General features: G+C 41.7%; 1 protein-coding gene across 1 annotated transcript in view; it reads right to left on the bottom strand.

The window, feature by feature from the left end:
• Positions 1-3,175: 3,175 nt before the first annotated feature.
• The window catches only part of SUCO (SUN domain containing ossification factor), a 25,857-nt gene continuing 16,186 nt past the window's right edge, over positions 3,176-12,846 (bottom strand). The window contains exons 13-20 of the mRNA XM_010195117.1: positions 12,371-12,467; positions 10,169-11,335; positions 9,177-9,264; positions 7,772-7,876; positions 5,887-6,041; positions 5,452-5,543; positions 4,209-4,264; positions 3,176-4,067 (exon numbers count right to left, since the gene is read on the bottom strand). Of these exons, the coding sequence (XP_010193419.1) occupies positions 3,627-4,067; positions 4,209-4,264; positions 5,452-5,543; positions 5,887-6,041; positions 7,772-7,876; positions 9,177-9,264; positions 10,169-11,335; positions 12,371-12,467 (2,201 nt within the window). The 3' untranslated portion in view covers positions 3,176-3,626. The remainder of the gene's footprint in view (positions 4,068-4,208; positions 4,265-5,451; positions 5,544-5,886; positions 6,042-7,771; positions 7,877-9,176; positions 9,265-10,168; positions 11,336-12,370; positions 12,468-12,846) is intronic.

Below are 12,846 nucleotides of genomic sequence, written 5' to 3'. Positions count from 1 at the left end.
TGACCCGGTGCAAAAAAGAAATCAAAACAGGCTGACATTTTTCACCACTTGACCCAAGTTTCTGTTAGCCAGATACTGAGAACACTAGGGAAGTCTGCACTGCGTGCAATGCCTTTGCTCCCCATCACATCAGCTGAATTCACAGCAGCTCCTGTTGACTCAGAGCCCAGAGGCAGCACTTCTTAGGAGCAGTAAGGAGCTTTCAGGAAAATGAACCTACGCAGTCCATGGCATCAGTTACTTCTTTATACTGCTTTGAGAATGCCTCACTGTATTTCCCACTTCTGAAAGCATACCCCCAAATCAGCCTTGAAACAGGTGTCCAAGTAAGAAGAGTTTCTTGGCCCTTTGTTATCCACCGCTTAATCTGCCACATACCCAGTGTGAACTGGAAGCCACGTGGCCTCAAGCTCTATTCTCACCAGAGCTCTGCTCTGTCCATGTAGGCGATGTGCTACTCCCATGCCATGTTTGTGTTCAATACATGACAAGCTCTATATAGCCAATATTTTTCCACAGAATGCAGCAACTCCTTAGAGCTCATGCCCAATTTAAAAAATACATAGGGAGCAAGGTATTAAAGGATTGTTAACTTAGAAATTTGAACATGTGCTTGGAATTTAAACATGCACAACCTGCTCAAACTTACCAACATCAGGTATAGAACAGATGGCATCAGTAGAAGAGCACCAGCAGAAGTCCAAGGCTCAGTATCACCTTCCCAAGGGAGAACAGGGAACATTTATGCATACATAAATGCTTTTAAACAAACAATTCCTCTTGCATGAGGGAGCACTGAGTGCTGCTTATTCCTCAGCTGTGATTTCCAAGTGGTGTTCAAGTGAATGCTCACCAATGCTGTGGGGTAAACCAGTTTAGGAAGCAAATGTATGTGGGACAAAGAGAGAAGTTGTCCATTACAGCAAAACTGAAGAGGATGAGGAGGGGAGTTTCTGGCCATCCATAGAACCACTGCTTCCAGGAAAGGTGGCCTTCCTTGTCCCAAACATATCCTACATGCTCACACTGTATAGCTGATAAATGCACATGACCTCCACTATCTTTGGTTTAACTTCAGTTTCACAATCAAATTTACTTCCACCCAATTCTTACAGGCCAGCTAGAATGAAGCAAAAATACACCACCGCCCACTAGTGACACATCACGACTCATCTGGCCCCATTCTACACCTATCAGCAGATTCTAGGTCTGTCAGTCTTTGCTTTATAACCAGAGAGTGACGACGGGCTGTTTTAAGAATTCAGTCACATCCAGCTTCAGCTAATTCTCACTGACAAGAAGGAGGCAGTAAAGGAAAGTATGCCTCGTACCAGTGATGTATCAAGAGGAAGACCAGTAAATAAAAACCCCCACACCACAAAAGCCACACACCAGAACACATCCCACCATCACCCCCTCACCCAACAAACCCCACATTCAATTGCTTTTTAAATCATAGCACCATGATGAAGAAGAGTCTTGAGACACTCAAGTGAGAAATCAGTGCTGGGGAGGTCTCATTCGACAAAAGCAGCAGATGCTGGACTGCCAGTCAGCTTGGCATTTGGCTTCATGCAGTGCTCCTATGTTTGCTGGAAATAAGTTAGGTAGAAGGGGCCAGAAAGGGGCAAACTTAACGCTGAACACTCTGGTTTGAAATGATACATGACTAACATTGTCTTTTAACGGGCAAACTTAACGCTGAACACTCTGGTTTGAAATAAGTGACTAACATTGTCTTTTAATGGCCTTTTATATCCTTCACAGACCTTAGCTCTGAGTACCAAGAAGTAATTTCATGCAGCCACCCTCACAAAAAGCTACTATTTCTGAGGATTCCCCAGGTCCAGATGTGAACTGATACCTGCTGGACGCTTTTCTAGCAGTTTTACGTGGCCAAGACTCCTGCTATTTCAGAAAAAGCACCACTGAGCCTTCAGCTTCCCTTCCCCCTCTTTTCTTTTTTTTCAATAGACAAACATATCTAGGCTGACAGATAAGTTTGAGTTCCTAATTATGGCCCAAAGGACCCCAAGTCCTAGTGCTAGAGTGAAATTTAAAGACTAGTCCTCAAAGAATTCAAGCCACAATTTTCACGTTCAAAGGAAAAATGCCAGTAAATGAAAGACAAAGTGTTCAGATTTATTTGGAAATTCACAGTTTCTAGTGGCACTACAGCTCTGTAGTTACATACTCTTGTTCCACAACATTGTATGCTGCACTCAGGTTGTATGTATTTTCCTCATCCAGGTTCGAAACCCTTCTGAATTCATGTTCGACACGTCTGGTTCATGTGCTCTGACTGGCTAATTGTGCAGATCAACTCCAAAAGTACATCACCTTAAAGTATTCATAAACTAACAAGAAAGCAGCAAAAAAACCAAAGGCTTTAAATAAGTCACATTACATACAATACCCAGGAAAGGCATTAGATCTGTTAAAAAGGGTACCACTAAAAGTGCTCAATAAGTTAACTTATTTTTACAACGTGAACCTGTAACACCTGTCAAAAGGAAAACCCTTTTGTTCCACTCACTCAGATACACACTCAACATTTTAGCATTCACACGCCCTACAGTATCCAAATACACAATCACAGTCAAAACAAAAAAAACGCTTGGATATGAAAATACCAACAATACAAACACTGCACATTTGTTAGCCAATACAAAAGCAAACGTTATGGAAACACCCACGTTGAACCAGCCTGACTGCTCAGACTCCAAGGCTTTGCAAACTCAACACGTGCAGAGCTGGCTCGGAGAGCAGCCCACCTGCACCAGCGCACCTCGCATCCTTCAGCTGAGCCTTTTCCTGAACTCAGCACAGCAGCAGTGAGCATTCCCCATGCCCTTCCTTCAGAGGACTGCAGCAGGCAGTTCAGATAACAAATGCACTCATTGGCCTAAGATCCCATCACATGCAGGAAATCCTAAAGAGCCACTGTCGTTCATTTAGTACATCAGTCTCCGGCTCTGAGTTGTAACTGAAGGTGGAAATAAATGTAATCACCATTCCTAGTGAGGTATTTTCCTCAACCGAGTTTGCAAAACCAGAATCTAGTCAGGCAAGTCCATCTATTAGTATTTTTACAGTATCCAGTCCACATTACTGAGTCCAGCTGAAGGTCAACACATGTCCCTTTACAGCACTGTAGTGTTGCATCTTCAAAAAAAGCTAGAGAAGTTACAAAATAAATCAAATGACAAACAATTGTATCTCCCCTCTTCCAGTGGCATTATAAATAGACAAAAGGCACATAAATATGGGAAGGTGCAAGAAATAGGAACAAAGCTAAAGGAAGAGGATTAGGCTTTTATCCCTATTCCACCCAACAAACTGGGTTTCAAAAAATCTCTGCCCCAGGAACTGTGAAAAAAAACCTTTATAAAATGAACCCTGCCCTCCCTCCCCCCCAAGCTGTTCTCATAGGAAATTACCAGCCTCGTAAAGCTGCAGCTTATAGCCAAGATTGACACAATCCCATCTATTTAAAAAGGCAGAAACCAAATTTCTGAATACTTTCCAATTAGTTGAGCTCTTCGTCTCCCACTATCCTCCCACATAATACCACAGACTGTTCTCAAACGAACAAACACTCTCCTGTTTGAGAAGTTCAGCTAGTTTTAGATGTGTCCAGAAACTGTCGTGACACCAAGCGTTCCCACTGTTAAATCTTTGTTTCCTTTGATTATGTCATGCAGGCTTGGCATTGACCCTGTCTGTATGAGAGTTTTTATGAGCTTCCCTTGGTCCGAAACTTTAGACCGTCTTCGTTTTATAGCCCTCTTCTCAGTTTTTGTCTTTTGGGTCTGCCCGTTGCAGAGACTCGTACATGCTGAAATGCCACAAAAATAGGACTCCTCAGACTGCGACGACGTTTCAGAGCTTCCCTCAGATGGAGGGCCCTTATACGAAGAGTGATAAACTTCCCCAATGTTAGAGAAGTCCCTCTGGTTCGTAAACGGCTTCCTTCCTTTAATTTCCCCGTTGGCTATTGGATGCAGAGGCTCTGTCGTGAGTTTAATAGTCTCTATTTTTTCACTTTTGTATTTACAATGCTTTTTCTGAAACCAAAAGTAAGAAGAGGAACAGTTAGGTCTTGAAGGCAGGCAGCGTGTGAAACCCAGCCCAGGCAGGGGCGCAGAGAGGCACCACCTGCCGGCAGAGATACGCGCCACTCGCCTGCCGCCCCACAGCCCCCCTACCTTTTTCTCGGGGGAGAACTTCAGGGGTTCAACAATGTACAGGTCCTCTGGATCCACTGCAAGAGAGGGTACAGACTGTCAGCAGTTCTGACACTGCCAGCTCTAGAACACGATCCTAAATAAGTAACAGCACGACAAAATACTCCACTTATCACACACGTTTTTGCTCCTGTTAATGGAGGTAACACCACATGAACACTGAAAGTGAAGTCAACTCTGAGGAATTCCCCTATGCTGTCATGGCAGCTCTCAGTGACAGACAGGTGACCGCCTGATAGATTAGCCCATAGGAGAGGAGCAGAGAAGATCCTTTCAGGATCAGTAGTCAGCAAGAGTTAGCTTCTACAGCAACAAGCTTACCAAAATGAACTGTTACCAAGTGTTTGATGCACAGCCTGCCCACCACAGGACAGATAGTAGAAGCATGTGTGCCTTTCAAGGACACAGATGTTCAGCCTGGCATTCCTTCAGTGCTTTGTAAATCCAAGCCAAAGCAGGGGAGAATGTGGAAAAGGTGTGGTTTTGCAAAAAAAAAATTAGTCTGTGCCTTAGCTAGTCTCTATTGCAACGTGTTGCCAATTCAGTTCCGTTTCTGTCCAGTTTTATTCACAGTACAAACACCCGTGAAGCAAGTTTGCTGCACCCAGAAAAGCAGTGTCAGCTGCATACTTGGTAGTTACTATAATGTGCAGCACCTTGGGTTTTGCATTACAATAGCCTAAGAAATCACAATTCAGCTGTCCAAGTGTAACATGAATACTGAAAAGATCAGATCATTCCTCATACCCAGGCCAAGATAAATAGTGAGAAAATTTAGACTATAGTTGATAAATTTGGATCCTAAATATCTGCCGAGTTTCAAAGACAGGTTATCAGGACCTCTCAAAAGTAGCGCATTCAGATTTTCCACATTAAAAACAAAACACCAAGCCACACAACTTCCTGCAATCTTCATAACTTTGAAGACCTGAATGCCTGCACTGATTGCTGCTAACCCCAAGAAAACATCCATGGAGTATAAAGATAGCAAAGACTCAACATCTCAGCATAATTTAGCACAGTTCTGTGAGTGTCTGGTGACTTGTTCATGAACCACCTTGTCCTACAGAACGTACAGGTGAACGACTATAACTCAGAGTATTTGACATTAAACTGCCAATCCATTTTCATACACTCGCAGTAACAGACACATTGTACAGCACTAAGAGTAACACCAGAGACCAGATGTACGATATGTGAATACCTTCTTTACCAGCTAGCTGAAAAGACTGAGATCTGACCAGTGGAAGAGAAGTTCTCCTTTTCAAATTCATATCGTCATAGGAGGAAAAACACCTAGGAAACAAAATTCATGAAGCTTTTTAAAACATGTTTTTCTCAGGATTTTGTCATATGCATTTTAAATTAAGAGACATCTTTACGCAGAAGGACAGAATTATTGGCTGAGGTGTCCAAGAAAGCCTGGTAAACAGACAGTACTGTATTTACAACAAGCTGGCATGGCACACCAACTGTAGTATGCTCATAAAAGAGTATTTCTACAGAACAGTAATGACTCTTTCCATTCTGAGTTTGCAGAAAGAAAACTCAATTAAAACAAATGTGCCAGTCCCAGTGGATTTAGGTTATGTCAGTAAAAGCTGCAAGAACAATTAAGTTTCAAATATAAAGACATTACCTTTTGGGGCTAGGGTAGTGATTACTTTTGGGAATTTTTGAGAGGTAATCTTCACAAAACGGAGAAGTGCTTCTGCACCGCTGCACACACAGCACCAAGCCCAGGATGACACAGAGAACCAGGGAAATCACAAGGTAGGTCTGCCGATCAGAAACCTGGAAGAATTTGATACAAGTTAAAGACAAATAATTTAAATATACTGTTACTCTTGTGGTTTACATGTTAAAGTATTTAAAAGAACACAACTGACACATTCGAGTCACTTTCACTAAACACTTGCTCCAGTATTTTTTCAGATGTTTGATACAGTCTATTGGCTACACAGCACCTGAAAGTTAACCACATTGGTAACACAGGACAAGACTTCACTGACTGTGGTACTACCATCACTCAAAGACACAGCTGCCCCTTGCAAAGAGCATTCAAGCCTATGTGAAAGTAATATACTTTCCATAACAAAGTACACTAAGAAGGCAACTTCTGTTTTACAGCTGGCATGGATGTAACACTATCTCAATTTTATATGATACTTTTCATCAGCTGACATTGCAGTACTTCACAGAATAAATATCACTATATTCCCTTCATTCAGTGGGTTTCATATTTTTGACTACTCTTCCATTTCATAACCTAGAAGGATTTTTTTCCAAGTATGAAGTTTACTGGAATTATATGGAAGCTGAAATCCAAGGGTATTTTGCAGAAAATGTTTTAAAAAGTGAACTGCAGTTGTTTTCCTACAAAAACTTATTTTAAACACGTCAGAAGTCCTACAAAGTCTTCAGGAAAGACAAAGAACATGACTTCCCATTTTGTACCAAGCAAACGTCTCACACTAATAGTCTCAGGCAAGCAGAGTGGAGTTAAGGGAAAGCCATGTGTTCAAATTCCAGGACAGTCAACTAATGTACCCTAATGATCACCACTGTCAAATCCCGATTAAAACCACAGCACTCATGAACAGGAGCGTAGCTAGCCAGGCATCAAAGGAGGAGTCTCACTAAGTGCTAGAAAACAGCTCAAGAGATGCCTTTGCCTATATGCACAAAAGCCACCAAGGTCATGTTTATGGTATGCCTTGAAGTCCCAAGTTAGAGTGTAAACATTTGAGAGATTAAGTTCCTAATATTGTTGCCAAGTTTCTCCTCATACTGAAAGAGCAAAACAGAGAGCTGGGAAAGGAGAAGGGCGCCTTAGCCATGTGAGTCTCCCATTCAGTAGCTAAGAGCGCATCCCTTCACATACTTTTCTGTTACTACAGCCCAGTTCTAACGGGCCAGTACACTCTTGCACACTAAACCTACGGCAACAGTCTGCTAATATTTAAGTGAACAATGGAAGTGCTGGACACTGCAAAGCATCCCATTTTACTGAAGCTGTGTAACAAAGCCATGCAATACAACTGGTTATACAACACAGCAAATGCCAGAGAAGTTCTTGAAGCATGAAATTTACCATTCCCTCTGACACGTCAAACATGCTATACATGAAAGAAATCCCATTATTGCCATTTCAAAGTCAGTGGTTAATCTTTCAATTTCATTAAGAATAATTTCACAGAACAATATAAATTCTCACACGCTACAGGAATGCTGAGATACTACGCTATTCTAAGTTTTATCTTTATCCTTAGCTCAGCCCACAGTCACGAGGCTAGTAGGGCTGGAGTAGAAATTATTACCAATTTTGCAGGGCACAAGACAGCTCAAGGTACTCAAACTTTCCTTCCCTCCCTTGGCCAGCTACTGATGTAGGCTGAAAGCAACACTACAGAAAACTTCAACCACAAAATTTCATTTAAAGACTCCAGACCTCTTCAAATTGTGGTATGTTCATGTATCTGTTTCTGTGGAGTTCTCATGCCATATTGCTGAATTATAATTACCTCACGCTTTAACTCCGCCACAGTTGTTGACAGATTAGAAACCAGCTGCGTCATGTTGGTGAGCTGTGCTTGCAACAGCTGGATTGCTTCCGTTTGCCGCTGGTCCTGTATTAAAGAGAGTCATTATTGAGCTGTCAGGTCCCCACTATCATACACTCTCACATTTACTGAGTTAGCGTTCTATCTGACACAGCCAGGCATTTTGAAGCCTCACATAGTCAGCAGTGCCTTCAACACAACTTTCACTTATCTGAAACTGCTTAGGCAGCATTAGTCATATACACATTTAAAAACATCAAATAATGCTTTATACCATTATGCCAAAAGCATTTAATTACAGTGACTTCTACTATCTTCATTAAAGACAGATGAAGTAGCCAGCTCCAAGCGATGACTATCAGGAAGCTGAGTACTGTCATGTTACAAAATGCACATGCAGGTGACCAGGCAGAGCTAAATTCTAAGGGCTGACACATCGCTCCTGCTCTGGGATGCCAGGCTGACAGGAGCCCAAGCCAGCCAGGAACAAGTCCTTCAAAGCTATCACTTCCTTGTTGGAAAGAGCCCTAACAGGATTCTTAATCCTATGAGAAATTAAGAAAAGTAAGCACAGTATCAGGGAGGTTAACCAAGAGGAGCACCTCAGCCTGACCAGCATGTGATACTATTGAAAAAAACAGCAGAAAAGAGCACACATGATCTCAGGAAAGTTGCTTTTTTTTTTTTTTTTGCTGTTGAGAGATGAACAAACTCCAGTACTGGAAAATATTCAGAAAACTTGGGATTAAGTCTGCTATGCCACATGCACAGTTGTTTTAGTGATTATTCAGCACTGCAGTTAGCATTATATTTCACAGCTGCTCAGGAAAGCTAAAACAGCAGAGCAGGGGAAAACCTCCTTCAGCTCCCACTTCCTTGCATCACACTAAAGAATGAGCTAAAGCTTGTTATATGCACTATGCTTTCAAATGCAAATCTGGCAAAAGCCATTACTTAGCAGCATCAGGGCAACTGTCTCTATCTATATATATGTCGATATAGCTACACTTTAAGTCACAGATGAAAAACAAACCAAGTTAAAAAAAAAGTTGAGTGCAGCTACAACCACGAAACAAGGGTTTGAAAAGACTCGGGTAACTTTTTAACTTAAGAGTTTTAGCCATTGCCAGCTGACTTTGTTTATTTGTTAATGCAAAATCAGGAAACAGAGCTGGAAATGGCTTTATTCTGAAACAACTGGAAATATATCTACATATTTTATTAGAGCAAAAATTGGGAAGCAGGTTGGATGCTTTTAAAAGGCAGATAAGCAGCTAACAAAAGACTTTCAATTGAATTTCTGCAACTCTCTTAAAAGTAAACTTTCCTAATTAGGAAAACACTTATGTACTCCAACAAACCACACCTGCTCTTCTGCTATTCTTGAGGTGTTCTGAAGTTTTATTATTGTTTTATTGAAAGCCTTCTGCATTTCTTCCATTTGCTTTCGGTACCTAAAATAAAAAGCATAAAGGTTTAAAATGCTAGTTCATAAAATTCCTCAGCACTAGACTTGTCTTCAGAAACACAACTATGCAAGCAGAAAACTTTTCTTTGCCCAGAGTTTAATTTAAACATCGAGTGGTATTCCCTTTTAAGTTTCATACGTAAAACAGGTGTGTGTGTCTAGGTTTTTGTGTGGGGTGGGTTTTTTGTTTATTTTGTTGGGATTTCCCCCCCCTAAGGTTAAAGTTAGAGCTGTTTCAGCACCTAGAGCTTAGTGCCAGTTTACTGGACCTCACTCTGGAGAATTCTCTGCAAACACTGACTGTCAAGATAGACAACACAACAGTAAACATGAGAGCCCCTTCCTTGGAACCAACTGTGAAATGGGTACATCTACTGATTCTCCTGTGGCTAAGGAACACCACAGATAAACACTAATACAAAAACATCCCTCACAGAAAGTTCTTTGTTCCCTCTCCATGCTCCCTTCTTCAACAAGAGTTATTACAAATCACACACTAGTGTAAGTGTAAACAATCAATTCAGTAAAGAAGGCATTGTAGGGCTGTTATTCAGTTTAACAGCAACAGGAGGATGTGCCCTTTTGTTGAAAGGATTATGGGCAGGATTAGCCCTTACATCCTGGTAACACTATCCTTTAAAAAAAACACACAGCAATATTCCCCAAAACAAAAACCAATGGGATTTTATCTGAAATGCAGAAAGGGAACCCCTGCCACCCACAGACATCGAGGCCTCCAGTAGCTACCTAGGATTAGGTACTTTTCCCAGTTTTCCATAAAGCTTTATGCTGTGATTTACATTATAATCCACTTCCACTGCACTACTTTTCATATGTGTATATTCCTTTGTAGAGTTGGATAAAATCATGTTTACACATGGCAGACTTACCTCTGACTAAGCTCTTCTAAATAGCGGCTGCTAAGAGACATGTTTACTTCCAGGGCTTTTATGCGATTATTAAGGCGCATGAATACGGACTCCTTTTGGTTAGATCCGTGAACAAGATTTCCATTGGCATAGCCTAGATCTGTCGAATTCTGCAATTCGGCATAGAAGTCTGTAGCTGTCCTCTGTGGCCCTCCAGAGACTGGGATCGCCATTAAAGCTTCTTCAGTTGCTTGATCATCCTCCTTTGTTTCGGCAGACACAGAAGACTCGACAGGAGGCAAAAGAGGTTTCTGCACTTCTGGAGTGCTTTCCTTTCCTTCTCCAGCATCACTGCCTACCATGCCCACTGTATAATCAGGCTGCACAACTGTCTCTGGAGGCTTTGATATCACTGGAGTAGCAATAGTCTCTCTTGCGCTTACCTCTCTTACCTCAGTAGCCACACTGGTCTCAGAAGCCATAGGTGTTTCTTCTGCAATAGAGCTCTCAGCCTTTTCCGTTTCTGCACTGATCTCAGCTATATCCACCTGGGGAGTCACCTTTGGTGCTACCTGGCCTGCATCTTCTTTTGCAGGCTCCAACACCCTGTCTGTTGTTGGCAATGGCTTAACTTCAGAAGTAACTTCTAAGAGGAGGGACTGAGAGACAGTTTGAGGATGGCTTGGCTCCAGTTCAATAGAATCTGTGGTTTCGTTACTGATCTCCTCATGAACCACACTGCTGAAGTCAACTCCAACAGTAGACCCAGACGGTCTCTCAGCTTTGCTGTCTAATTGCTCAGGCAGAGGCTCATCTACTGATGTATGTATAGATTCGGACGGAACCATCTGTGGCTGCTGAACGTTAGCGGAGTAATCTTGCCTTGGTTTACCTTCAGTTTTACTACGCTGCCGATGCATGGCTACTGCAACTGAACACCATTTAAACAGATATTCTGAAAAGGTGGAAATACAGCATGCTGTTGCCAAGTCACAGCAATACTTTTCTGTCTCAAGTTCAAACCATGCTGATGCTTCTTCTTCCTGATCATCACTGGGCAGCAAGGTTACTGTTGACTGGCTTGTGTCTTCTTCATACTCTTGTACTAGCTGAACTATAGGACTTTCTTTTGTCAAATCCACAATTAATTGCTCTTTATCTATCTGTGGAATATCTGTAGTAACAAGTCTACAATGAAAGAGTTGAAAGACAGACTGTTACTTCAGCAGTTTTACATTTTACAAAGTAGGATCTTTTAGAAAATTAGCAAAGCTTATTCCAGTGACCAAAGGCCAGTTTGGATACAGTCAGAAATTCTTTAAATTAATATTTTCTGATGTTTTTCAATCCTCCATTTGCCAAGTATTTCAGCCCTTGCTTCTGAAACAGCAAGCTTTCTCAATCAGATATTGCCCCTTCCATCACCCCTGAAAAAAGTCACCAGTTCAAACATCATTAAGTTTTTACATAGCAAGCATCTTGCTCTTCTGCTGCAATCTTCAAATGCAAATGCAAGAATCACAGCCTTCCCACTGACCTTCCCCAGCCTCTCAACAATCAGAGTGCTAAGAAACTATTAAAACCACTAAATACAGCACAAGTTATGTCTTAACATTTAGGAGCTAGAGTCTCAGCTCTGAGTAGCCAAATCAATTCTGAACAATTGTAATCAACTAAAAAAAACAACCCACAGCGTACCTATATACAACTCTTCCTTCCAATCTAAGTCCATATCTTTGCATATGTATTTTCATCAAGCAAATCCCAGCATAAAATATAAGCTTCTAAAACAGATTTTTTGTGGGTACAATTTAACTGAGTTTCAGCAATACAAGTTACATTCCTAATTAGTCTCCCTCGCAGGAGACAACCTGCAAAACCTGCAAGAATATTAACTCATTTTCCACTCAAGATTTCTGCAATTGCCAAGAGCAAAACACTCCTACTTCTTCTAAACGAAGTAACACAAACAATTGAGGCGGCTAGTGATGCATTTTGACGTTTAGCCAAGAGCTAAAACAAAATGTCTCATAGCAGAAGTAGCTATAAACAGTAACTAAAGCCATAAATTTCCCTAGTTATACATTACCATCCTACTTGCCTTTTTGCTTATTTAAGACAGTGTGCCATATCGGAGCATTCTACTACCAAAGATTCCAGACTGGTGTGCATTAGTCTCTGCTAGAAGTACACTGACTGAAAACCCCCCCACCACTCACTTACTCTGGTGAAGGAACAGGAGTTGGTTCAGGCAGTCTTGGTGCAGCTGTTGAAGTTGCAGGGGTGGCAGTGACATTTTCGGGCACACTTTTGTTCCCTACTGCAGGAAGGGGGAAAACATGAACATAAACCCTCAAAAATCATGTTTGTTTTCAATGCCTTTGGGGTGTTTTGGGGTTTGTTTTTTTTTTCAGGTAACTGCACTACCACTACATGCAGCTGTCAAAGTTATTTGCATGAAAGTGCTCCAGATAGTTTATGTATACAATGTTATGGTTGCATGAAAGAGTCCAGCGCAGGGCCACAACGATGATCGAGGGAGTGGAGCATCTCCCTTATGAGGAGCGGCTGAGGGAGCTGGGTCTCTTTAGCTTGGAGAAGAGGAGACTGAGGGTTGACCTCATTAATGTTTATAAATTTGTAAAGGGCGAGTGTCAGGAGGAAGGAGCCAGGCTCTTCTCTCTGATGTCAAATGACAG

This window comes from Mesitornis unicolor, unplaced genomic scaffold, assembly GCF_000695765.1.
Source record: "Mesitornis unicolor isolate BGI_N332 unplaced genomic scaffold, ASM69576v1 scaffold642, whole genome shotgun sequence".
NCBI classification, from domain to species: Eukaryota; Metazoa; Chordata; class Aves; order Mesitornithiformes; family Mesitornithidae; genus Mesitornis; species Mesitornis unicolor.
This window is presented reverse-complemented; position numbering and strand designations above follow the sequence as displayed.